The 22,844-nt window shown below is 74.5% G+C and overlaps 2 protein-coding genes across 4 annotated transcripts; both read right to left on the reverse strand.

Moving 5' to 3' along the window:
* Positions 1–253: 253 nt before the first annotated feature.
* On the reverse strand, positions 254–14,593 carry MAP7D1 (MAP7 domain containing 1). 3 transcript variants are annotated; one of them, XM_075437858.1, is made up of 18 exons: positions 14,500–14,593; positions 8,329–9,006; positions 8,122–8,190; positions 7,171–7,334; positions 6,758–6,872; positions 5,130–5,240; positions 3,505–3,627; positions 3,229–3,371; positions 2,986–3,119; positions 2,630–2,889; positions 2,387–2,555; positions 2,161–2,320; positions 1,767–1,871; positions 1,588–1,641; positions 1,419–1,476; positions 1,162–1,282; positions 883–1,088; positions 254–798 (listed from the first exon to the last, which is right to left on the reverse strand). In XM_075437858.1, exons 1-18 carry the CDS (start codon positions 14,543–14,545, stop codon positions 788–790), a joined length of 2,727 nt encoding a protein of 908 aa, XP_075293973.1. In that variant the 5' UTR covers positions 14,546–14,593; the 3' UTR covers positions 254–787. The 3 variants fall into 3 exon arrangements, with proteins under 3 accessions (XP_075293973.1, XP_075293974.1, XP_075293975.1); XM_075437859.1 differs by lacking the exon at positions 14,500–14,593 and adding an exon at positions 13,137–13,335; XM_075437860.1 differs by lacking the exon at positions 5,130–5,240.
* Positions 14,594–18,114: 3,521 nt separating this feature from the next.
* Positions 18,115–22,573, reverse strand: LOC142363409 (uncharacterized). Its single transcript, XM_075437861.1, has 14 exons — positions 22,365–22,573; positions 22,137–22,297; positions 21,550–21,709; positions 21,281–21,451; positions 21,118–21,209; positions 20,871–21,028; positions 20,687–20,790; positions 20,382–20,606; positions 20,169–20,254; positions 19,863–19,999; positions 19,552–19,641; positions 19,171–19,379; positions 18,527–18,733; positions 18,115–18,446 (listed from the first exon to the last, which is right to left on the reverse strand). Exons 1-14 carry the CDS (start codon positions 22,554–22,556, stop codon positions 18,165–18,167), a joined length of 2,274 nt encoding a protein of 757 aa, XP_075293976.1. The 5' UTR covers positions 22,557–22,573; the 3' UTR covers positions 18,115–18,164.
* Positions 22,574–22,844: the final 271 nt, after the last annotated feature.

The following is a 22,844-nucleotide window of genomic DNA, read 5'->3' on the forward strand; positions in this document are numbered from 1 at the left end:
CTGCCGGGCCTTTCCCACCCGCACCGGGCCGCTCGCAGCTCCCGCGGCCCAGCCGCCGGTGCCCGGCTCAGGGAAGGCGCTGCTGCGGGGCCGGGGCCTGCCGAGGCGCGGTGCGGACAGCCGTGGTGCGCCCGCCGGCTCCCCGCGGGGAGCTGAGGGAGCGGCCGGTGCTGGGGGGCTCCAGGGGCGAGCCCTGGCGCGGCGCAGACCCCCGCCCCGGCTGCGGGGCCCCAGCGAGGCGGCGAGGCCAGGGCAGTTGTCCACTTTTATTGTTGGCTGAGGTGGTCCGGACGCGTAACACTGTGACGAGGGCACGGGGAGCAGCGGGGGGCCGGCCGGGGCACGGGGGCTCGCGGGGGGCCGGGCAGCGGCCCCGAAGCCTCTGGCCCCGCGCCGGGCGAGCGGCCCCGCTGTCGGGCCGAGCTCTATTTACAGTATTCACATACATTGTACCCAGCAAGTTAAATAACTCCATTATTACACCACGCATCGGGGGCGGCTCGGGCAGGCTGCGAGGGGGGGGTGTCAGTCTGATAAGGTGCATATTTAAAATAAAAAAAAAAGAAGAAAACGAAATAAAAACAAGAACAGAGAGAGGAACCGGGCGTCCCCGCAGCGGGCAGGCGGCTGCCTCGCTGGGGTCCCCCACCGCCCGGGCACCCCGCGGCAGGGCCGGGTGGGGGGAGCAGCGAGGTTTTTCTTCTGACAACAGCTACGGTTCTGCGCGGGCGGCCGGAGCGGGGACGTGTGCGGTGGCCCCGCGGGGACGTCTGCCGGGGCCTGGCCCTCACAGCACCTCTGCGGGACGAGCAGGGGGGCACGGCGGTGAGACCGGGCAGCCGTGGCCTTGCCCTGGCCCCCCGCACGCCCCCCGGCTCTCACCTGTCACCTGGGGGGGCTTGACCACGGCCTGCTTGAGGAAGGGCTCCTTGTCGCCGAAGGGGATGATGCTGCCGGGGCTGCTGCCGTGGTGCGAGAGCTCCAGCAGCTCCTGCGAGCCTGCCGGGCCCGCGAAGCCGTTCTCGCGCTTGCCAGGCTGCACGCCGTTCACCAGGGACGCGGGGGACACCGCCTCCTTGGCCAGGGAGCTGCGGGGCGGGAGGGCTGGGGTCAGCCAGGGCCTCGCCGCCCCCCGGCCCCTCCAGCCACCCCGGCGCTCACCTTGGCTGCAGCCCCTCGCCTGCCAGGCCCTTCGGCCCCCCCGGCGTCCCCACGCTGCTGGGTGTCTCCGTCTCGGGGAGTTCTTCCTCCTTCGGCATTGGCCCCGCACGCTTCTCGCCGCCTGGGGACGTCGGCAGAGCCCCCGCTCAGCCGCGGCCCCGGGCAGGAGCAGGGCTGGGGGCAGCAGGACAGGGTCGCGGCTCCGCAGACCCCCCGCTGCCCGGGGGTGCAGCAGGCTGGGGGAAGGGGCCACGCACCTAGGACATCCTCCTGCTTGGCCGCTTTCCCGTTCACCACCTGCTTGTCCTCCTTCTTCTGCAGGGAGAGCAGAGCCGTGAGGGGCAGGGGTGGCTCTGGGCAGGGGCGGGAGGGCTCTGGAGAGCCCCCATGTCCCCAGGTGCCTGGGGACAGGGGACAGGCACCCACCTTGGCATCTGCTGTGTCCGACTTGCGCGTCCTCTTCATGATCTCCTCCAGGCGCTGCAGGGCAGAGAGGGGCTCGTGCACAGCCCTCACCAGTGGGACCCGCCCCGGGTGCTGGGCAGGACCCCTCGCAGGGGAAGTCCCCACCATGCCCTGCGCCCGGGGGTGCCCCCAGCCCTCACCTTCTTCCTCTCCAGCCGCTCCTGCTCCTCGCGCTGGAAGTGCTTCTCCCGCTCCAGGCGCTGCCGCTCAGCCTCTTCGCGTGCCCTCGCCTCGGCCTCTTCCCTCTGTGGCACGGCGGGGATGGGTGGGTGGGTGACACGGGCCAGGGAGGGCTGGGACGGGGCAGGGACACCGGGGACGGGGCAGGGACGCCGGGGACGGGCTGCCCGGGCACTCAGCACAGCCCTGTCCCACGTCCCCTCCCGCCACCCTGGGCATCGAGGGGCTGGGCTGGTCCTCACCCCTGCACCCCACTGGGGTGGGAACCACAGGAGAGCACCTCTGCCTTCGCCCTCCGTCCCTGCCTTCGTCCCCCATCCCACCTCCTCCTCCCGGCACCCCGCCGCCCCAGACCTGTCTCTGCAGCCGCTCCGTCTCCTCCCGCTCGGCCCGTGCCCTCTCCTGGGCCTCGCGCTCCTCCTGCAGCCGCCGCTCCTCCTCGCGCCGCCGTGCCAGGGCCTCCCTGCGCGTCTGCTCCTCCGCTGCCTGCTGCGCCCGCTCCTCCTGCAGCTGCCTGCGGGGAGGGGGCCCTCAGCAAGGCGGGGGTGCCAGGGCCGGGGGCTGGGGGATCAGCACCCACCTCTCCCGCTCCTCCTGCTCCCGGCGCTCCCGCTCCTCGCGCTCCCGCTGCTCGCGGGCCTGGCGCCGCTTCTCCGCCAGCAGCCGGGCAGCCTCCTCCCGGTCCGTGGTGCCGGCTGGGGGTCTGCCTGGGGGGGTGGCTGGCGCTGGGGCCGCAGGGGCTGGGGGGGCTGCGAGGCACACGCAGCGTCAGTGCTGCTCCCGCTCCCCTCAGCCCCACCGCCCCCAGCCACCCTGTACCCACCTGCTGTCGGCTCTGCGGGCACCTTGGGGGGCTCGGGGAGGGCGGGGGGCGCTGGGCCCCGCTCCTCCTCCTTCCTCTCACGCACCTTCGCCTGGCCCTCCTGCTCCCCCCGCTCCCCCCGCGCCCTGGGCCGCACCTTGGGAGAGGAGTGGGCACTGCGGGGCAGGGGCGGCTTGTGGGGGGAGCCGAGGGCCGGGCTGGGGGACGCCGGCCGGGCTTTGGGGGCTGCAGGGGATGAGGGACGGTTCTTGGGGCTGGGGCTGCGAATGGAGCGAGAGGCGGCGTTAGCGGGGCTGGGGCAGCTGCGCGGCGGCAGGGCGGGGGGCCGGGCAGCCCCCGCGGCGGCGGGTCCCTACCTGCTGTCGGCTGCGGGCAGGAGCCGGGGCTGCGCTGCCGGCAGCGACGGCCGCTTCTTGAGGCTGCGCTCGCGGGACAGGGCGCTGCGCTCCTTGGCGTTCTCCCGCTCCTTCTCCTTCTTCTCCTTCTTCTTCTGCAGAGACGGCGCCAGGGTCGGTGCGGGGTGCGTGGCTCAGCCGGGAGCCGTGCTGTGCCCCGCAGCCACCCGGCACCCAGGGGTCCCCATGGGAGGTGACACTCACAGGCGAGGACTCGGTCCTGCGGCGCGGCGTCACGTCGGGGCTGCCAGCGGTCCCCTTCCGCCTCTCCCAGCAGCGGTGCGGCAGGCGGTGGTTGTGGCAGGGGCTGAGGGGGCTGGCGGAGGCCGAGCGGGGGCACACGGGCACTGGGGGTAGGAGTGACCACGCCGTCGGGACAGAGCCGGCGCGGCACCGGCACCCGCTCTCCGCTGGCGTCCGGCTCCCTCGTCCCAGTCCCCTGCCTGTGCCAGGACACCCGTGCCCGCCCCGCGTGCTCACCCTGCTCCTTGCCGTTCCCAGCCAGCGTCACGGCGCTCCGGCTGCGCGCGAGGAAGGACAGGGTGGGTGTCATCAGCCGGTCCACGATGCTGCTCTCCCAGGGGCTCAGCTGCAAGCTCCGGTCTGGGGAGGGAGAGGGGCCCTTAGCGTGCCCCCCTGCCCCCATGCCCCAGCCCCACGGCCGGCGCCGGCAGGGAGCAGCCTTGCAGCAAGGCCGGGGCCCACGTGCGGCCCCGGGAGCGCCCGAAGCTCAGCCGCGCTGGGGTGGGCTCCCGCTGCCCTACGCGGCCGGCTGAGGCAGGACGAGGGGTTGTGCGGGCGCAGGCATGGGTTGGCCACTGAGCACCCACGGGACGGCACCACGGCACGGTGACAACGCCGTCCCCGTGCCCCGCGGGCAGCCCCGCTGCAGTGCACCCGCAGCGAGCAGCACCCGCAGGGCCAGGGCGCAGTCCTGCTGCGAGCACCCCTCCCACCCCGGCCCCCTCCTCAGCGCTGCCGTGCACCCTCCCCACGTCACCGCACCGACAGCACCGAGCCCCCAGCACGCCGGGGCTGCCGCAGGGACACCGCAGAGTCCCCTCACCGCCACGGAGCTGTGCCGAAGCCACCGGGCATGCTGCGGGAGCCAGGCCAGCATCGTGGCACCCGAGGAACGGCAGCACCCGGCCACGCCGCCGGCTCCTCCGGACACTGGGCTGCCACGGGCTGCCCTCCACCACACCGCCGGCAACGAACACCCATGGGCGCACAGGAGGCACCCACAGAGACACGGCCCCTCTGCCCCACTGCACCGGGGCCTGCGGTCGGGCCGGGAGCAGCAGATGCTGCCAGGAGGGAGAAAACAGCCGTGGGAGCCGCAGGGACACGGGGCGCCGGGTCGGCACCGGCTCGGGGAGATGCTGCTCCCACCCGGCGGTGCCAGCAGCCCCCGGGTGCCTCTCCCAGGGCTGAGCCCCCAGCACGGGGCCGTCGGGAGCCGCCTGCGTCACCGCCGCCTGCAGCCGCCCGCGTCAGCTGCTCCGGCTATTTATACCCGGCTGGGAAGGCGCGTGCCCATCGCCAGGCAACCCCGAAACACAACAGCGGCCCCGGCGCTGGACGCATCCCCCCGGCACGGCCGGCAGGCTCGGGCAGCTCGCCCAGGGCCGGGACGACCTCGCAGCACCCGACGCAGCGCCATGCCCACGGTGCTCGGTGGCACCCAGCCCCGGCGCCTGTGGGGACGGGCGTCATGGCGGCGGGCACCGGCACGTTGCCCAGCCCCAGGAGGGTCCGGTGATGGGCAGCCCCGCTCTGCGGCTGCGTCTGCACCCACTGGAGCTGCCCCAGGGCAGGGAGCCAGGGCTCCCAGTCCCTGTTCTGGCGTCCCACAGGGCTGCCAGCACCCAGCCGCTCCTCCTCCTCCTCCTCCTCCTCCTCCTCCCAGCCTGCACACAGCCTCAAGGAGCCGCTGGCCGGCTCCAGCCTCCTCCTGCAAACAGCAAACGGCTTCTCCTCTCTCCGCGGGCACCGTGCTGCAAGGCAGGGCCTGGGGACGGGGGACTCTGGCCTCGGGGGTCACCAGCGCTGGGTGGGGGCTGGGCTGTGCCCCCTGCGCTGGGGCAAACGCAAAGGGCTCTTACTTCTACTGGGAGAGTTCCAGAGGGTGGCAGAGGATTTGGAGAGCCGCTTGTTGATTATAGAGTCGACGTGTTTGGGGAGGTTTACAGCGGACACCGAGCACCGGCTCGCACCTGGAGGAGGGAAAAGACACAAGGGCATTAAGGTCCCGGGGCCGGGGCCGGGCCCCCCACATGCAGCATGCATGGCTGTGCCGGGGCGCTGGGGCAGGAGGACGCGGCACAGAGAGTGGGGCCAGGAGATGCTGGTGTCCGGGGACACAACACTTGGCGCTGGCATTCGGCACGGCGTGGTGCCGGAGCCCCGGGGGGCCATGCTGGGATCATGCAGGGATCTCGTCCTTGGGGAGCAAGGGCAGCTCCCGGGCTCTGCAACACCAGTGTCCCTAAAAACAGTCCTGGGAACTGGGAGCTGGGTGGCCAGGGACGTTGGCGGCACCGGGCGAGCAGCCAGCCTGGGGGAGCCGATCGAGGGCAGCAGGTCCAGACAGACACGGGACAACCTCACGCCGGTGCCGGGTCACTGCGGCAGCGCCAGGAGGGTGCTGGTGGCCGGCAGCACTGCCGCAGGGTGCTGGGATCCCTCTGCTGCGGCCAGGCTCCTCCGGAGAAAACGGCCCGGGGAGCTCGCTGCCGGTGGAGGTGGCAGCTGGGAGACCGGCGAGTGAGGGTGCTGGCGGCCGCTGCGGCAGAACGTCCCCGTGGGAGGTGGCAGGGGAAGGTGTCCCCTTGCCGGACCCTGCCAGGCGCTGCACCACGGACACACGGGTCCATCCCTGAGTCTGCCACGAGCCACAGCCGGACGCATGGCACCCGCACGCACAGCCCGGACAGGCGGAACCAGATCACGGCGCCTGGACGCAGCGCCCGGGCAGGCGCAGCCGGGGCTGCCGCAGCTGCCCCACGGCACGAGCGGGGCAGACAGACCCCGGGGGCACGGCGCTCCCCTCCACGCCGTCGGACACACCAGGCAGTGCCAGCATCCGCCACAGCCCTGTCCCCTCGGCGGTCAGGGGACAGGGGAGACCTCCACGTGCCCAACCACGGTGCTGAACCCCGTGGGGTGTCCCTGAGGAACCCCCAGTGAGAGAAGCCAGCTCGCGCTCCAGCCGTGGGCACGGCTGAGCCTCCAGCAGCCACCGCAGGGGCACGGCACAGCCACGCACACCCAGCCACGGTCATCCACACGCTGGAGCTGGAGGGGCCAAGCACTGCCCCACCCAGCCGGGGGACAAGGGGACACGCCGCAGCACAGACCCCGACGAGAGACGGCAACGGCCTCGCGCGGCTCCACAACCCATGCCTGCCTCCCCCCAGCTGCCAGAGACCCGGGCAGTGTGGCCGTGGCGTCCCCGCAGGCAGCCAGGGCTGTCCCCAGGCGCATCCCTGCGCAGAACGGTGACCGTGACGCGCAGCCTCCAGCTCATGCCCAGCCCCCCGAGAGCAGGGAGCAGCCGAGGGACCCCATCGGGCCCTGGCGCAGCCCGGAGCGATGGCAGCACGACCCCCCAGCAGCGGGGCTGAGCTGGGTTCGCGGGGTCCCATCCCCCTTGCGCAGAGCACCGCAGAGCCGTGCCCAGCCGCCCCGCCGTGGAGCCGCGGGACCCCGGGTGCCGTCGCCCGGCACTCACCGTCCTTGTGCGCAGGGGAGCCGTGGTGCAGGGCCCCGGCCCAGGACCACCGCTGCTGCCGGATCTCTGCCCACGTCTTCTTGGCCGACCGCTGGATCGCCGCCTCGTAGCGCTCCTGCCCGAGGGAGAGGGACAGGGTGAGGCTGGCAGCGGCGGGAGCAGGGCCAGGACTGCCCGGAGCATCCCGGCACGAGGCTGTCGCAGCGATGGGGATGCGTGGAGGGAGACGGGGCAGCGATGCCCACCCTGGCCGGGGCGTGCGTGCCCAAGGCGGCTCCGCACCGCAACGGATGGGGACCACAGAGGACAGGCACAGCGGGCAGCTCTCAATGGGCTGCGGGAGCCACAGGGTCTTCCCAGGGAGCGCATCCCCGTCCCCCCGCCTGCTGCGCCCGCGACCCCCCCATCCCCACCTTGTTCTTCTCCAGCTTCTGCCTCTGCCGCTCCTCCAGGACGGCGCGCCGCTTCTCCGCCTTCAGCCGCTGCTCCTCCAGGCGCTTGCGCCGCTCCTCCAGCTGCTTCTCCCGCAGCAGCCGGGCCTTCTCCTCCTTCTCCAGCCACAGCACCCGCTTGGCGGCTGCGGCGGGGAGCCGGGGCAGCGGGGTCGCACCGGGTGCACAGCCCCGGCGAGCCCCGCCGCTGGGACGCGTGCCCGTGCCTGCGTCGCGGGGCCGGGGGCTGGCGGCGGCCGGGGGACACGGCTGGGGTCCCCAGGCGCGCGGGGCAGGCGGCATCGCAGCCGGCGGCGAGGGAGGGGTTTGGGCGAGGACAAAAGGGAGGCCGGGAGCCCGCCAGCCGCACCGGCGAACAATGGGGGAATGAGGGTGGAAAGAGCGCGGGGACCGGGGGGCCCCATGCGAGCCGCAGGGCCCCGCTCGCCCGCTGCCTGCACACGGGAGAGGGGTGGTGGCACCCGCACAGACCGCGGGGCAGCCATGCTGCGGGGGTACCCATGCCATGGGGGGTACCCATGCTGCGGGGGGTACCCATGCCATGGGGGGTACCCATGCCGCAGGGGGCACCCACACCGCGGGGGGTACCCATGCCATGGGGGGCAGCCATGCCGTGGGGGGTACCCATGCCATGGGGGGTACCCATGCCGCAGGGGGTACCCACGCCGCGGGGGGTACCCACACCAAGTGGGGCAGCCATGCCACGGGGGGCACCCAGGGGAGCACAGCAGCGGTGCGATGGGTGGCAGAGCCGCCGGCACAGCAGCTCCTGCCCGGGCTCAGCGCATCGCAGCTAACGGGATTGCCCGTGACCCGGCAAAGCTCCTTAGCTCTGCCTCCCCCCCGCATCCACTTTCCCTCCCGGCGCGCGCCCGGGGGCTCCCCGCGTCCCACCGCTCCCCCGCCACGCACCCAGGTACTTGGCCCGCTCCTCGCGCCGCTCCTTCGCCTGCTTGTGCCTCGCCTGGGCCTTCTGGGCATCTGCGGCGGGGAGACACGGTCAGAGCAGCGCCCGGCACCCCCCGCCCGCGTCCTGCGCCGGCACCAGCCGGGCAGCACCGCGCAGCGCCCACGGGGTGTCAGCGTCACCGGGGCACCCCTGGCCCCGCCGTCACCCACCTTGCTTCGGCCTGGGGCTGGCAGCAGCACCCGGTGAGGCTGCAGCCGGGGTGGGGCGGTCGCTCCTGGGGGCCACGTCCTTCGAGGGCCCGGCCGTGCCACCTGGGGGGGTCTTGGCATCGGGGGGGGGCCCTTCACCGGCAGCCGGGGCTGGGGGTTCGCTCCCGCGGGGCAGCGTCTCTGCCTGGCGAGGGGCAGCAGCAGCGTGGACGGGGACCGGCTGGCCGGCGGCGTGGGGCGATGCCTCTTCTTTGGGGTGCTCCGTCACGGGGGGCTGGGGGGGCCCAGGGGGGGACCGGTCACACCAGGGGGGCACGCTCTCTGCCGAGGGGGTCACGGCTGCGGGGAGGGGGGAGACGGGCTGTCCTGACGGCGTCGTGGCTGGAGGGACGGGTCGGTCACGCTGCGGGGGGCTGCTCTCGGGGGGGGGCGTCACGGCGGGGGGGCAGCTGGGCTGCCTGGAGGGGGTCACGGCTGCAGGGACGGGCGAGACGGTCTTCTCGGAGGGGGTGATGGCCGGAGGGACGGGCGAGACGGGCTGTCCGGAGGGGACGACGGCTGGGGGGACGGGGCGGTCATGCTGGGGGGGGGTGCGCTCTCCCTGCAGCGCGTCCCCAGGCGAGGGGGGCGGCGAGGCGGGAGGGGGCACGCTGTCTCCCATCGGGGACGGTGGCTTCCCTGCAACACAGGCAGAGCAGAACGGACGGTCACTCAGCGGGGGAGCCTGGGGCAGCCCCGTCCCCCCCGGGGAGGGTCCCTGGGTGCCCCTGGGGAAGCAGTGGGACCCCCACCCCCACCCTGCTGCCACCCCATGCTGGGCGCCAGGCGCAGGGCACACAATGCACAGCGGGACGGGACCGGCCGGGGCCCCGCCAGGCACGGCTGCCACAAAGCCACCCTTCTTCCCTGGCAGCTGCCGGCCAGCCCCGCCGCGGTGGGACACAGGCACAGGGACCCACGCAGGGATGGGGTCCCACGTGGGGACGGGGTCCCACGCGGGGACGGGGTCCCACGCGCCTCCCCGCTGCTCGCCTGCTTCCGCCGCAGCCGGGATGGGTGCGGGCCCCGCCGCGTGACGTCGCCGCTCGGCTCAGGCCCCCGCGCAGTGCCGGCCGCGCAGCCGTGAAGTCACGGCCCAGGAATGCGCGCGGGGCCGCGGCTGCCAGCATGCAGCCCCCTCCCCGCCCGGGGCCGGCTGCTCGCTGCGCCGGGGGGAGCAGCCCTGGCATCGCCCCCCGCCCCGGCCAGCCCTGGGGACCCCCCCGCACACTGCGGTGCCAGGATGGAGACGCGGTGCCATGCGGCCGGCGAGGCCGTGGCACGTGCCCTCCGCAGCCGTGGGCGTGGGGATCGCCCCGGCCCCAGGAACCAGCGCGTTGCAAAGACACCTCTGAGCACGGGCCGGGGGCACGGCCCCCAGCCCCGCAGCGGAACCGTGCCCGACCCACCCCGGGAGCGCGGGCACCGGCGGCAGCCCCACGGGCACCGTCGCCGCGGCAGCCCGGGGTGGCAGGGACGCCGGTGAGCGGCCCTCGTCGCGCGGTGATGTCATGCGCCGGGCTCGGCCGTGTTTGCCGAGCTCTCCACAATCTTCGCCGAGGGGCAAAGTGTGGGCTCTGCAAACACGGCCGGCGCCGCTCCTCCGCCGCACGCCGGGGCCGGCTGAGCCCGCGGCAGCCCCACGCTGCCGGGGACGGCCCCGCCAGCCCCCCGCGCTGCGGGCACGGGTGCACCCCAGCTCCCACGGCCCTCGGCACCCACAGAATCGCAGAATCCCAGCATGGCAGGGGTTGGCAGGGACCTCTGTGGGGCACCCAGCCCAATCCCCTGCCCAAGCAGGGTCACCCAGAGCAGGCTGCACAGCACCGCGGCCAGGCGGGGCTGGAATATCTCCAGAGAAGGAGACTCCACAGCCTCCCTGGGCAGCCTGGGCCAGGGCTCCGGCACCCTCAGAGGGAAGAAGTTCTTCCTCGGGTTCAGCTGGAGCTTCCTCTGCTCCAGTTTGTGCCCGTTGCCCCTTGTCCTGTCGCTGGGCACCACTGGAAAGAGTCTGGCCCCGTCCTCCTGACCCCCCCCTGCAGATATTTATGGGCATTTCGAAGGTCCCCTCTCAGCCTTCTCTTCTCCAGGCTGAACAAGCCCAGCTCCCTCAGCCTCTCCTCGTAGCAGAGATGCTCCAGTCCCCTCCTCATCCTCGCAGCCCTCCGCTGGGCTCTCTCCAGTAGCTCCTCATCTTTCTTGAACTGGGGAGCCCAGCACTGGACACAGCACTGCAGATGGAGTCCACACCGGGACGCAGCGCCCACAGCAGCACCCGCCTGCCCAGGGAGGGGCCGGGGGTCCTGCCGCAGCCCCCCAGCACGCCGGGGCTCGTGCCCGCAGGGTTCAGCCACCCTGGGCTCCATGGGGGACAGGGCCAGCCGCAGCCCCCCCGCAGACCCATGCAGCCTTCCGGGTATTTTCTGCCGCAGGAAGCCGGCCCATCCCCTGGCCCCGATCCTGCACATCCCGCGTTCCCACCGCCGCACCCTGCGAGGCGGCCATGAGCCTGCCATGCGGCCGGGAGGGTGCCAGGGCTGCAGCCGGGGGCTCCCCCACCCCGTCCCATCCCCCCAGGGCTCCCCCATATGGGCACCTGCAGGCAGGGGGCTCGGTGGCCCCCCAGGTGCCAGCTCCAAGGACAACACCCGTGGTGGCAAAAGCCTCAAGGCCAGGCTGAGCCCCCCGAGCGGGTGGGAATGCCTCCCCCAGACCCCGACACAGGCCAGGCACGGAGCCCGGGCAGGACCCGCTGCGTCCCACCGCCCCGAGCGACGGCAGCGCCCGCGGCCAGGGCAGCGCTGCCGGGCACGGCCAAACCCCCGCGTGCGGCCGGGGCCAGCCCTGCCGCCATCTGTCCCTGTCGCTGCTCCCGCGCGGCAGCTGCCCTGAAACCCAACGCTGCCCGCGCCCAGGCGGTGCGGGGGTCCCCTCTCCCCGGCGGGGCATTCCGCAGGGGATTAGCTCCCCGGACCCCCGACACCGGCATGGCTCCCCCGCAGCCCCCAGCCCGCGCCAGCCTGCACGTCACCCGCACTGCTGTGGGCACCAGGACGGTGCTGCGCCCGCCACGGGCAATGGCCACGGGGCGAGGGGCTGCCCCCCAACACCAGGGTCACCCATCCTGGGTCCACGTGGCACCAGCGCCCGTGTCACCAAGCACCACCGGCACCTCCAGCCCGGCGCTGCCCGGTGCGGTGCTGCTCGGCGGCCGGCACATGGCGATGCTCAGCCAGGCAGCGGCAAATTCCCCGGTGCCGTGAAGCGAGAGCACATCGAGGCCCCGCGGGGTGCTCGGGTCGGAGGCGAGCAGCCCTCGTTCTGCGTCCGCTGCGCATCCCCGCGGGGCGCTTCCCACGAGGGCGGGGGGCACCCACCGCGCTTTAACCTCAGCTCCCCCCGTCGCTGTGTCCTCACGCACCCGCTCTGCGGCACGGCCGCGGCTCACCACGGGCTGCTCCGCGCGCAGCACCCACCGGGGCTGGGGGCATCGACAGGGCTGACCCCTGCCCCGGGAGGAGAGGAGGGCAGGGCTGGTGGGCACAGCAGTGGCTGCTGCAAAGCCACCCAAAGCGGCTGGTGTCCCAGCGCCCGGCCGGCAGACCCTGGCCACCCTGGCCATGGCACAGGTCCCTGCGACACGTGGGGACGAGGTCCCATGGGGAACCCCAGCCCCAAGAGCCTCCGCCTGCTCTGCAGGGCTGCTCCTCGCAGCCCGCGGGGACACCCGTGTGCCCAGCGTGCCCTCGGGCCCGTCCCGCTGTGGCTGGTTTCCAGTGCCACCCTGACAGCCACCCACGGCGGTGACACCCCGTCCCCCTGGGCTGGCTCGCGGTGCTGCTGCCCACAGACACCCACGCCCCGGCCCAGGGCAGCACGGGCGCTGCAGCCCGAGGCCGGCTCCTCTCCCCGCAGGCTCAGAGCCGGCGAAACGCAGCGGGCAGCGCCAGGGCAGGTCAGGCATCGTCCCACGGCACCGCAGGCGGCCGGATGGCGCAGCTGGATGGCGCAGCCGGATGGCACAGCTGGACGCCCGTGGTGGGTGCCAGGCAGGAGGAAGGGGCACGGGCAAGGCATTGCCCACCCGGCTGGGGCCAGGCTGCCCTTGCACCCGCTCCCAGGAGGGCTGGTTTGGGAGGGGGCTGCACCCGCTGCCCAGCCCCACAGCATGGAGGACCAAGCCCACCTTCCTGGAGTCCATACCCCCCCCCAGGCACCGGGACGGGGCCAGCCATGGGCGAACCGCGCCAGGCGCTGGCAGAGGCTGCCGAGCTCCCGTGGCTCAGCACCCAGCCGGCGGTGACGTGCCAAGCTGGAGAGCAACAAGGGGAACTTGGGAGACAGGATCTCGTGGCCAGAGCGGGGCCAGAGCTGGGGAGTTTCCAGGGTTTAAAATACACGCGGAGGAAAGAGGCTGAACGGCTGCTGCGCCCCGGCACCCCCACGGCAATCTGTCCGTCTGGCTGCGGCCACGGCACAGCCCCCAGCAGACCGAGGGCAGGGCAGGCAGCACCTGCCTGCCATCCATCCCGGCAGCGGCCACGGGACCGTGCCCTCGTCCTTGGGGCGACCCACGCGGCACTGCCAACGCCGAGGGCAGCCGGCCCAGCGGCGCTCCCGAAAACCCGTCTGCTCGCATCACGCTCGGCAAACAGACAGCCGGCTCGAAGGCAGGGCACGGGGCTCCGCACCCCCCAGGATCCGGCCTCTCAGGGAGCGGGTGGCCAGCACCGGGTCCCCAGCCTTGCAACGCGGATGCGGGCACCTACCGGGGCTGGGGCCACGCAGGGTCCGGCTCCGCTGGCAGCCGGCCGCCCGTCCCCGCTCGCGGCCCTGCGACCAGCGAGCGCTGCGCTGACTATTTTGGACACGGCACCACGGGACCGTCACATCACCGCTCCCCGCTCGCGTCACGTCGCCCGGACGGCTTGGCAGCGCCGGCTCCGCTGGCGTCCCCGCGCTGGGAGAGCTCCCGGGCTCCCGGCACCCAGGCACGGGAGCTGGCCGGCCACCAGCTCGCCCACCGTGCCAGGGGAGATGGGCTGGGGGAATCGGGGGGCACCCGAACCGCTGCCTGCTCGCTGGCCCGCTCCTCGCCCCTCTGCCCACCCGGGCAGCTCTGCGGGGCCGTACCCTGCTCTCCCGGTGCCCCTGGCGCGGAGGGTCCCAGCCCCCCCGGTGCCCCCGGTGCAGAGGGTCCCGGTGCCCCCCGATCCCCCCGGGGGGTCGCGGTCCCGGGAGCAGCTCGGCCCCACGCTGGGCAGCGGCACGGGGGGGCCCGAACGGGCGGCACCGGGAGCGGGACGAGCTGCGGAGCCGCCCCCGCCATCCCCGCTGCTGGCGGCGGGGCCGCAAGCCCCCCCGCACCGGGGCACCGACCCGGGAGAGGCCAGCGGGGCCGGGAGCGGCCTCCCCCCAACCCCCCCAGCCCCCCCACCCCCGGGCAGCGCCGGCCGCGGGTGGGGGGGGGAGGGGAGGCCGAGCCGGGGCCGGCGGGCGGGGGAGGGGGGCTGCGGCGAGGCCCCGCACACAACGTGTCTGCAGCGGGGGTCGGGGGGGTCCTCGGCCGTTTGCTCGGGAGCCGCCGGTACCGGGCATTGCCGGGAGCCGGGAGCGATCCCCCCCCTCCCCCGGCCGGCGGGGCCCGGGCGGCCGCGGGCGATGAATCACGGCGCGGCGGCCCCGGGGCCGCGGGGGAGGGGAGCGGCCGCTCCTCTTCCTCCCGCGGTGGGAAGCAGCCCCGCGCCGGGGGGAGCCCAGCCAGACCCCGGCCCCCCCCCGCTCCCGGCAGAGTTCATCCCGGGGCAGCACCGGGACCGGCCCGGGCGGGGGGCAGCGCCCGCACCCCACAGCCCGCATCGCCCCGAGCCCCCCGCCACGGCGGGGCCGCCCCCCCCCCCGCACCGCCCGCCATGGCGGGGCCGGGGGCCGCGCGGCTCCGTCCCACCCCAAGATGGAGGGGCCGTGCCCGGGCTTTGTCCCTCCCGGGAAGAGCCCCCCCCCCGCATCCCCCGGGCCCGCTCCCCGCTCCCACACGGCCGCATCCTCCCCCGGCTCCGGCGCGGCCCCGCGGTGCGGGACGGGGCCTTGGCGCCCGCCGGAGCCGCAGCCGGTCCCGCGGCCGAGCCTTACCCTGGGGCTGGGGCTGCGGCTGCCGCCCGGCGCGGCTCCTCTCCATGGCGGCCCGGGCAGGCGCAGGGCGCGGGGGGGCCGAGCCGAGCCCAGCGACCCGCCCCGCTCCCCGCCCCGGCCCCGCAGCGCGCCCGGCCCCGCAGCGCTCCCCGCCCCGGCCCCGCGCTGGGGATGCTGTGCCCGGGCCCACCGCCCCCCGGCCCCGCGCCGCTGGCAGCAGGGCTCCCGCCCCGGGGGTCTTGGCCCCCCTCCCACCGCGGGGCCGGGACCCCGCGCCCGTCACCCCCGGCCCCAGGCCTGCCCTGCCGCCTGTCCCCCGCAGCCCCCCGCCTGGCTCGGGCTCTCGCCCACCCCCAGCCCTTCCTCCCCCACATTTTGAGGCTCGCACCCGTCCTTCCCCGCTTCCCCCATCTTACAACGCTCTGGTCACCCGCAAAGCGCTGGCCCCGCAGCAGAGACCCCCCCCCCCAGCCCTCCAAGCCACGGCCAGCGCCGCCCGGCTCAGCCCTCCATTCCCAGGCACCCCAAAGAGAGCCGGCTCTCCCGCCGCGGACCCCCACCTCGGCTGCTCCCCGCCACCCACCCGCCACTCGTCAGCCTTCGTCGCCGCCAGCAGCCGCCCCCGCTCCCGGGGGCCAGGGCTTCGCCCCCCGGCATCCCACCCTGCCTCGATAACGGGCAGACAGCGAGAGGCCTCCCGACCCCTCGGCTCAGCCCCGCTCAGGGTGAAACCCTGCCTGGCCCTGCAAGCAGCCGGGGTGGGCCGGGATCGCGACCCCCGCCCCTGCCCCGCGCAGCCAGTGCGCCCCGGGCAGGGCTGCAGCCGCGCGTCCATGGGCAGGGGACACGCGGGTGGCAGCAGCAGCCGGGGGGGGGGGGACACCGCTTAGGGCTCTGCGGGGGCAGCAGGAGCCAGGGACGTGTCCCCGTTTGCCGCGCGGCTGGCCTGGTCCCGGCATCCCGCGAAGCCCCCTCCCCGGGTTCACCGGGACGCGTCGGTGAACAGACTCAGGTCTCCGCGGGCAGCGCCCATCGGAGGTGTCGGGGTTCGGGATGACGTCACCGCGGGGCCAGGAGATGCCCTGCCTCGCCTACCAGGCAAACAGGTTTCCCGAAACGCCAGCCCTCTCCCCCAGAAGCGCGTTCCTCTGACTCAGGGGACAGGCAGCGGGCAGGGGGGCTCCTCGGCAGACGGGGCGACCACGCTCTGCGCCGCTGCAGGCCCCGAACCGCCCCGCAGAGCCCCACGCCACGGCTGCGCCGTCGCCCGCCCGCAGCCCCCGTCCGCTCGCCCGGCTCGGCCTCCCCAGACCCCCCGGCAGCCTCACCCCCCGCTGACCCCTGCCTGGGAACGCGGCGCGGCTGAGCCGTGGCTGCGGGAGCTGCGCAGCCCTGGGGGGACGGCGGGGGACAGGGGTGCACGTGGCATGGAGGTGTGTCCCAGTGAACCCCCAAACACAGGGGACACCCCAGGACAGAGAAGGGGAACGGCCCCGCTCGCACACCTCCGAGCAGGCTGCGGCAGCCCCACGGCTCCGTATTTCCACGGCACACGAGGGACCCGGCGGAGGGGGGCCAGGGCCACCCACGACCCGCTCCGAGGGTGCCGGCGAGCGGCTCCCGAAGCCCCTCTGCCTGGTGGGGCCACGGCTCTGTGGGTCGCGGCAGGGTGGACGAGCAGCCCGCGGCTCCGGGACAGCCTGGCACCGGGTCCAGCCAGGCCGGGGGTCCATCCCCCCACCACGGGGCCAGCCTGGAGCAGGGGGCACAGGGGGGAAGGGGCAATGGTGGGTGTCCAGGGCCTGGGGCTGTGCCCCCAGGGCGGGCAGCGACGCGGCGGGCTCCAGGCTGCCCTGCCAGCCGAGTCAATGGCTTATACAACCCACAGAACGTCGATCGATCGCCCCGCTGCAGGCAGAGCCCCGCTGCGCTGGGGTCCCTGGGTCGAGCCCCCCCCGTCGCTGCGGGTGCTGGGAGCAGCCGCCCTCCTCGCGCCGATGGAAAATCCGATGAGCTGATGACGAGCATGGCACCCGGCCCCAGCAGCAGCACGCCCCAGAGCCCCCCGCGCTGCTCAGCCCCTCGGCGCGGGGGCAACCCCACCACGGCTCCCTCGGGCCGGCCTGGGGAGGGGGCTGCACCCAGCCACGGCTCGAGCCCCCACAGCGTGCCAGTGCCTTGCCCTGACGCTGCCTGCGTGGAGCCAGCGGGGTGCCAAGCACCCCAAAATCAGAGGGCAACTCCAGCTCCGGCTCGGCCAGCGAGAGCTGACGCTGCGGGGGGGGGGGGGGGATGCAAACAGGGATGAGGACGGCAAACAAACCCTGCTGGCATCTCCGGGCAAAGTACCGCGGGGGTCACCCCATCCCACCCGCTCCCCATCCCTCCCTCCGGCCCCAGGACTTTGCCCCCAGCCCAGGCTGCTCCCACCCCGCTGCTCCACGCAGGCGGTTTCAGCGGCCACGCAGGGCCAGCGCTGAGCACGGGACCGTGATGGGGGGGCTGATCTGAACCCCCGGCCTCCGGATGCTCCAGCTGACCCCCAGTGGGGCACTGACCCAGCAGGAACCCGGGGGTGAGGGTCCGTCCCTGCGTCCTGCCCCAGAGCGCGCGGCATCCCGCCGTGGGGCTGGCATCGCGGCCGGCCGCGGAGCCCCGCTGCTGCGGGACGATTCCCTGTGGGTGCGGGGGCGAACGCGCCAGCGACGGGCTGAGCCCTGCCCTGCCCTGCCGCAGCCTCGCCCGCTCTGTAATTGTCCCAGGCCGCATCTGTAATTAGCGCCGTGATGTCACGGTGTCAGGCCCGGGCAGCCCCATGCGCTCCCCGTCAGCCCCACCTCGGCCTCTGGACCTGATCCCAGCCCTCCAACGCCGGCCCGAGGAGCTCCTGCCCGGCTCCAGGCCCCCTCCAGCATCGCTGCCGGACCCCCGATCCACGCTGCCCAGCTCCAGCATCGCTGCCAGACCCCCAATCCACTCTGCCCGGCTCCAGCATCGCTGCCAGACCCCCGATCCACGCTGCCCAGCTCCAGCATCGCTGCCGGACCCCCAACCCCCCCTGCCCGGCTCCAGCCCCCCTCCAGCACCGCTGCTGGACCCCCATCCCACTCTGCCCAGCTCCAGCACCGCTGCTGGACCCCCATCCCACCCTGTCCAGCTCCAGCATCACTGCCGGACCCCCGTCCCACCCCACCCGGCTCCCTCCGGCCAGCTCAGGGCCGCATCTCTGCCCTCCCCTGCTGCCCCCTGCCCGGGGATGGGTCCTGCCCACCGGGAGCGGGCCCCCCCCGAAGCCCCCAGGCTGGTGATGGAGCCCTGGCTGCCCCCCCCCCCCCATTCCCCCTCCTCCCCGGGCACGGGGAATGCGCTGGAGCGGCCCTGGCTGCTATAAATAGAGCGGCAGGCGCGCGTGGGTCGGGGGGGGGGGGGGGGGGGGGGGCTGGGACCGGGGATGGGATGGGGGGGGATGGGGATGGGGATGGGATGGGATGAGGATGGGGATGCAGATGGGGATGGGGTGAGGATGAGGATGCGGATGGGGATGCGGATGCGGATGGCGATGAGGATGGGGATGAGGATGCGGAGGTGAGGCCGCATGCAGCCGCCGTGGAGGAGCTCCCGGTGCTTTATTGCCAGGCAGAGCGTGGCCCCCCCGCCGCCCCCCGTTAGCAGCCGCGCAGGGGCCGCGCTGCGCCCGTGGCCGTGAACCGGGCGCTGAGCGGGGCCGGGGCTGCCCGCTGGCCCGGCTGCTGCCCACCGGCCGAGAGCGTGAAGGCGCCGGGCTCCAGGCGCCAGCCCCCGGCCCAGACGGCGCGGGACCCCGCCGGCAGCTGGAACCGCAGCTTGGCCTCCTGGCCAGCCCGCACGGCCACGCGCCGGAAAGCCACCAGCTGCCAGCGCGGCACCGGCACCGACGCCTGCTCCCACCGCAGGTACAGCTGCACGACCTGCGGGGGGGAAAGGGGGTCAGCGGGACCCCCCCAGCTGCCCCCTGCGCTGGGGGACCCCGGCCGCACCCGCCGCTCACCTCCTCGCCGTCCTGTGGCCCCGTGTTCATCACCACCACGGACACAGAGAGGTTGGCACAGAGGGGCAGCGTGGGGGGGGTCAGCACCAGGTCCTGGTACTGGAAGGTGGTGTAGGACAGCCCGTACCCGAAGGGGTAGAGCGGGGGCTCCTCCCCGTAGTAGCGGTACGTCCGCCCCTCCATGGTGTAGTTCTCCATCGGTGGCACCTGCGGGACACGGGGCCGGTGGAGCGGGGCACGGCCAAGCACCAGGGATGTGGGGACAGTGGAGTAGGGCATGGCCAACCACCAGGGACACATCCCAAGGGACACAGGGCTGGTGGAGTAGGGCATGGCCAAACACCAGGTAGGCAGGGCTGGTGGAGCGGGACACGGCCAAGCACCAGCGACGCATCCCATGGGACACGGGGCTGGTGGATTGGGGCACGGCCAAGCACCAGGGACGTGAGGACGGTGGAGCAGGGCACAGCCAAGCACCAGGGACGTGAGGACGGTGGAGCAGGGCATGGCCAAACACCAGGGACACATCCCAAGGGACACAGGGCTGGTGGAGTGGGGCATGGCCAAGCACCAGGGACATGGGGCTGGTGGAGCAGGACGTGGCCAAGCACCAGCCCCGCATCCCCCGGCTGCCCCGGCCTTACCTGGTGCATGCCCGCGGGCCACGTGGCCGGCAGCCTGCCCGCTGGGTTGGCCCCCGCCTCGCCCAGCAGGACCTTGGCGATGGCGAGGCCGGTGGCCTGGGCCGGGAAGAAGCAGGCCAGGATGGCCCCCACGCCCTCGTGCGCCTGCGCCCAGCTCACGTCCAGCGGCCCCGCGTTGAACAGCAGCAGGACCACGGGGCGCCCGGCGGCTGCAGGGAGGTGGCCGTCACCGAGAGCACCGTGCTGGCACTGCGCGGTGGATGGGTTGTGGTCCCCCTCCCTGCACCCCAGCCCATCACCACCCACCCTGGGCTGGCCCCGACCCCGAGAAGCCCCACCAGCCCCCTGGGACCGGCCGGGAGCCCGGCAGAGCCCCCCTACCCGCCTGCACGGCGTCCTGCAGCAGCTCCAGCTGGTGGCCGGGCAGGGACAGGTCCCGCCGGTCCTTCCCCTCCGTTTCCACATCCGTCCCTGCATGGGGACAGCCAAGGGACAGCCCCTGACCCCCCGCCCAGGGCTCCGATGGGCCAAGGGACAGCCCCTGACCCCCCGCCCAGGGCTCCGATGGGCCAAGGGACAGCCCCTGACCCCCCGCCCAGGGCTCCGATGGGCCCGTTCCAGAGCTGCCCAGGCGCTGGGTGCTCCCCCTGCCCAGGCCATGCCCACCCAGCGCCCTCCCCGCGCCCACCTACCTGTCCCCAGGCAGACCACCACCACGTCGGCCGCCCCCGCTGCCCCCACCACCTCCGCCCGCGAGTACCGCTGGCACCGCGGCTCCCGGCAGCCCGCCGCGAAGCTGACGTTGGCCGGCAGCGTCTCCAGCCCCCTCCTGCACCGGGGGAGAGCAGAGGGCACCGAGGCTGCTGCGCCCCAGGGTCGGGGCACCTTGGGGACGCCCCCCCTCGCCCCGGCCGCCGGTGAAGGGCCGAGCGGCTCCGGCCGCAGCCGCGGGCAGTGCCGGGGGGCAGGGGCCAGGCTGCAGCCCCGCGCTGTCTCACCGCGGAGTGTAGATGTACCGCGGCTCCGGCACCGGCGCGTAGTTCCCAAACAGCACCCGCGGGTTGTCGGCGAAGGGACCCACCACCTGCGGAGCGCAGAGGGGTGAGGGTGGGCACCGGCACCCCTGTCCCCGAAGGCGGGGACACCCGCGTGCCCGGGGTACGGAGCCAGCAGCCCCTGGGTCACCGCGTCCCCCCGTCCGCGGTGCTCACCGCGAGGCGTTTGCCGCGCAGGTCCTGGGCCTGGAGGGGCAACGTCCCCCGCGCGTTCTTCAGCAGCACGAAGCTCTTGACGGCCGCTTCCAGCGCCAGGCTGCGGTGCTCGGGGCTCTGCACCGCGCTCAGGTTCAGGGCGTTGTAGGGGTTCATGGCCGGGGGGTCGAACTCCCCCAGCCGCATCCGCGTGTAGAAGAGGGGCCGGACCCGGTCGCGCAGCATCTGCGAAGACCCCAACACCGAAACCTCGGCTGTGGTTGGCGGGGGCAGCCCTGGCTCATGGCCCCACACCCCCGGCTCACCTGCAGCGTGATGTTGCCCATGGCCAGAGCCTGGGGGATCTCCATGAAGACGTTGTTCCGCATGCCGTAGGAGAGCTCCAGGTTGCAGCCGGCGTTCATCGCGGCTGCCGCGCCGGAGAGAGGGGAAAGCGGCTGTCACGGCCGCGTGGTGCCCGCGGACCCCGCGCCCGTCCCGCGAGCTCACCGACCGCCGTCTCCAGGAAGCTGCTCGTGTAGTGGTGCCCCAGCATGATGAGCTCCAGGGCCCCCTCGTCGCTCACCACGTAGCCCTCGAAGCCCCACTCACCGCGCAGGATGTCGGTCAGCAGCTTCTTGTTGGCGCAGGCGGGAACGCCGTTGATCCTGTCGGAGAGCGACGGGGCAGCGCGGCCGGCCGGGCAGCGACCACCCCGCGGCAGCCCAGCCCGCGCGGCCCCCGCCGCGCTCGGTACCTGTTGTAGCTGCACATGAAGCTGTAGGAGCCGGCCTCCACGCACGCCTGGAACTGGGGCAGGAAGGTGGTGCGCCAGTCCCGCTCCAGCACCTGTGGACGCCGCGGCGGAGGTGTCAGCGCCCGGGGGGCCGCCCGCCATCCCGCTGCCCCGCCGCCCTCACCTTGGCGTCAAAGCTGAGCCTGGAGACGGGGATGTTCTCGGGGCCGCCGTGCACGCTGAAGTGCTTGCAGCCAGCGCTGGCCTTGACGTAGCGCGGGTGCTGGCCCTGCAGCCCCTGCACGAAGCTGCGGGCCAGCTCCCCGCTTAGGAACGGGTCCTCCCCGTAGGTCTCCTGCCCAAGGCGCAGGCGGGTCAGCGCCGGGACCCTCGGCCCCACAGCCGGCTCCCCTGGGGAGCCACTGTCGGTCACCCCCCGCCGCGCACTGGCACCTGGTTCCTGCCCCACAGCGGGTGCCTCATGATGTTCAGGACGGGGCTGAAGCAGCTGAGCCCCGTGTGGTCGCCGTAGCGGCCGGTGGCGGCGAAGTCGTTGTGCTTGGCCCTCACCTCGGTGGCGGTGGCGTTGGCCACCCGGTAGACGAGCTCAGGGCTGCAGGGACAGCACCGGGGTGTCGGGGGACGGGGAGCCCAATTCAGGGGCCATATCCCGCATCCCCAGGCACCCTGTCCTGTGGGGGCCATCCCGGGGGACCCATCCTGGGGGGACCTGTCCCGTGGGGGCCATCCTGGATGACCTGTCCTGTGGGGGCCATCCCGGGAGGACTCGTCCCATGGGGACCATCCTGGGGGACCTGACCTGTGGGGGCCATCCCGGGGGACCCATCCCGTGGGGGCCATCCCGGGGGGACCCATCCCATGGCGGCCATCCCGGGGGGCCCGTCCCCTGGGGACCATCCTGGATGACCTGTCTTGTGGGTGCCATCCCGAGGGACCCATCCCGGGGGGACCCATCGTGTGGTGGCCATCCTGGATGACCTGTCCCCTGGGGGCCATCCCGGGGGGCCCGTCCCCGGTACCTGAAGGTGGCGGCGAGCCCCAGCGCCTGGGGGAAGGCCGTGGCCCAGCCGGGCGCCTCCGCGTCGCCCCGCAGACACTCCGTGTTCCAGTTGTAGGGCCCGATCCCCAGCCGCGGGATCGGGGGCGCGGGGCCGTTACCCATCGCCCCCCCCCTCGCCACCTGCGGGCCAGCGGCGCTGAGCGGGGGTCCCGGGGCCGGTCCCGGGGCCCGCCCGGCCGCGCCTCACCTGCAGCACCAGCTCGGCGGGGCTCAGCCGGCCCAGCAGGTCGTCGAGGCGGCGGGGCCAGGGCAGCGCCGGGTCCCGGAACGGGAAGGGGAAGGGCTGCGCCCAGCCCGGCCCGGCGCCCACCGCCGCGCACAGCAGCAGGGCCCGCAGCCCCCCCGCCGCCGCCGCTCCCGGGGCCGCTCGGCGCGGCATGGCTCGGCTCGGCTCGGCTCGGCTCCCCGGGATCCCGGCGCTCCGCGGGCGCGGCGGGGCGGGACGCGCTGCAGCCCGGCCCTGCGCCCGCCCGACGGGGCGGGACGGGACCGGGCGCGGGGGGTCCCGGCCGGCGGCACCGCAGCACCGTGCACCGGCTGCCGAGCCCCTCCCGGTACAGGAGGCAGGGCTGCGAGCGGGAACCGGCGGAGCCTCCAGCCCGGCTCCCGGGGGCTGCCCGCCGCTCCGGTGCTGCCGGCTCGGCCCCTGCTCGGGGCTGGGGGGCAG

Source organism: Opisthocomus hoazin, chromosome 17 (assembly GCF_030867145.1).
Source record: "Opisthocomus hoazin isolate bOpiHoa1 chromosome 17, bOpiHoa1.hap1, whole genome shotgun sequence".
Taxonomy (NCBI): domain Eukaryota; kingdom Metazoa; phylum Chordata; class Aves; order Opisthocomiformes; family Opisthocomidae; genus Opisthocomus; species Opisthocomus hoazin.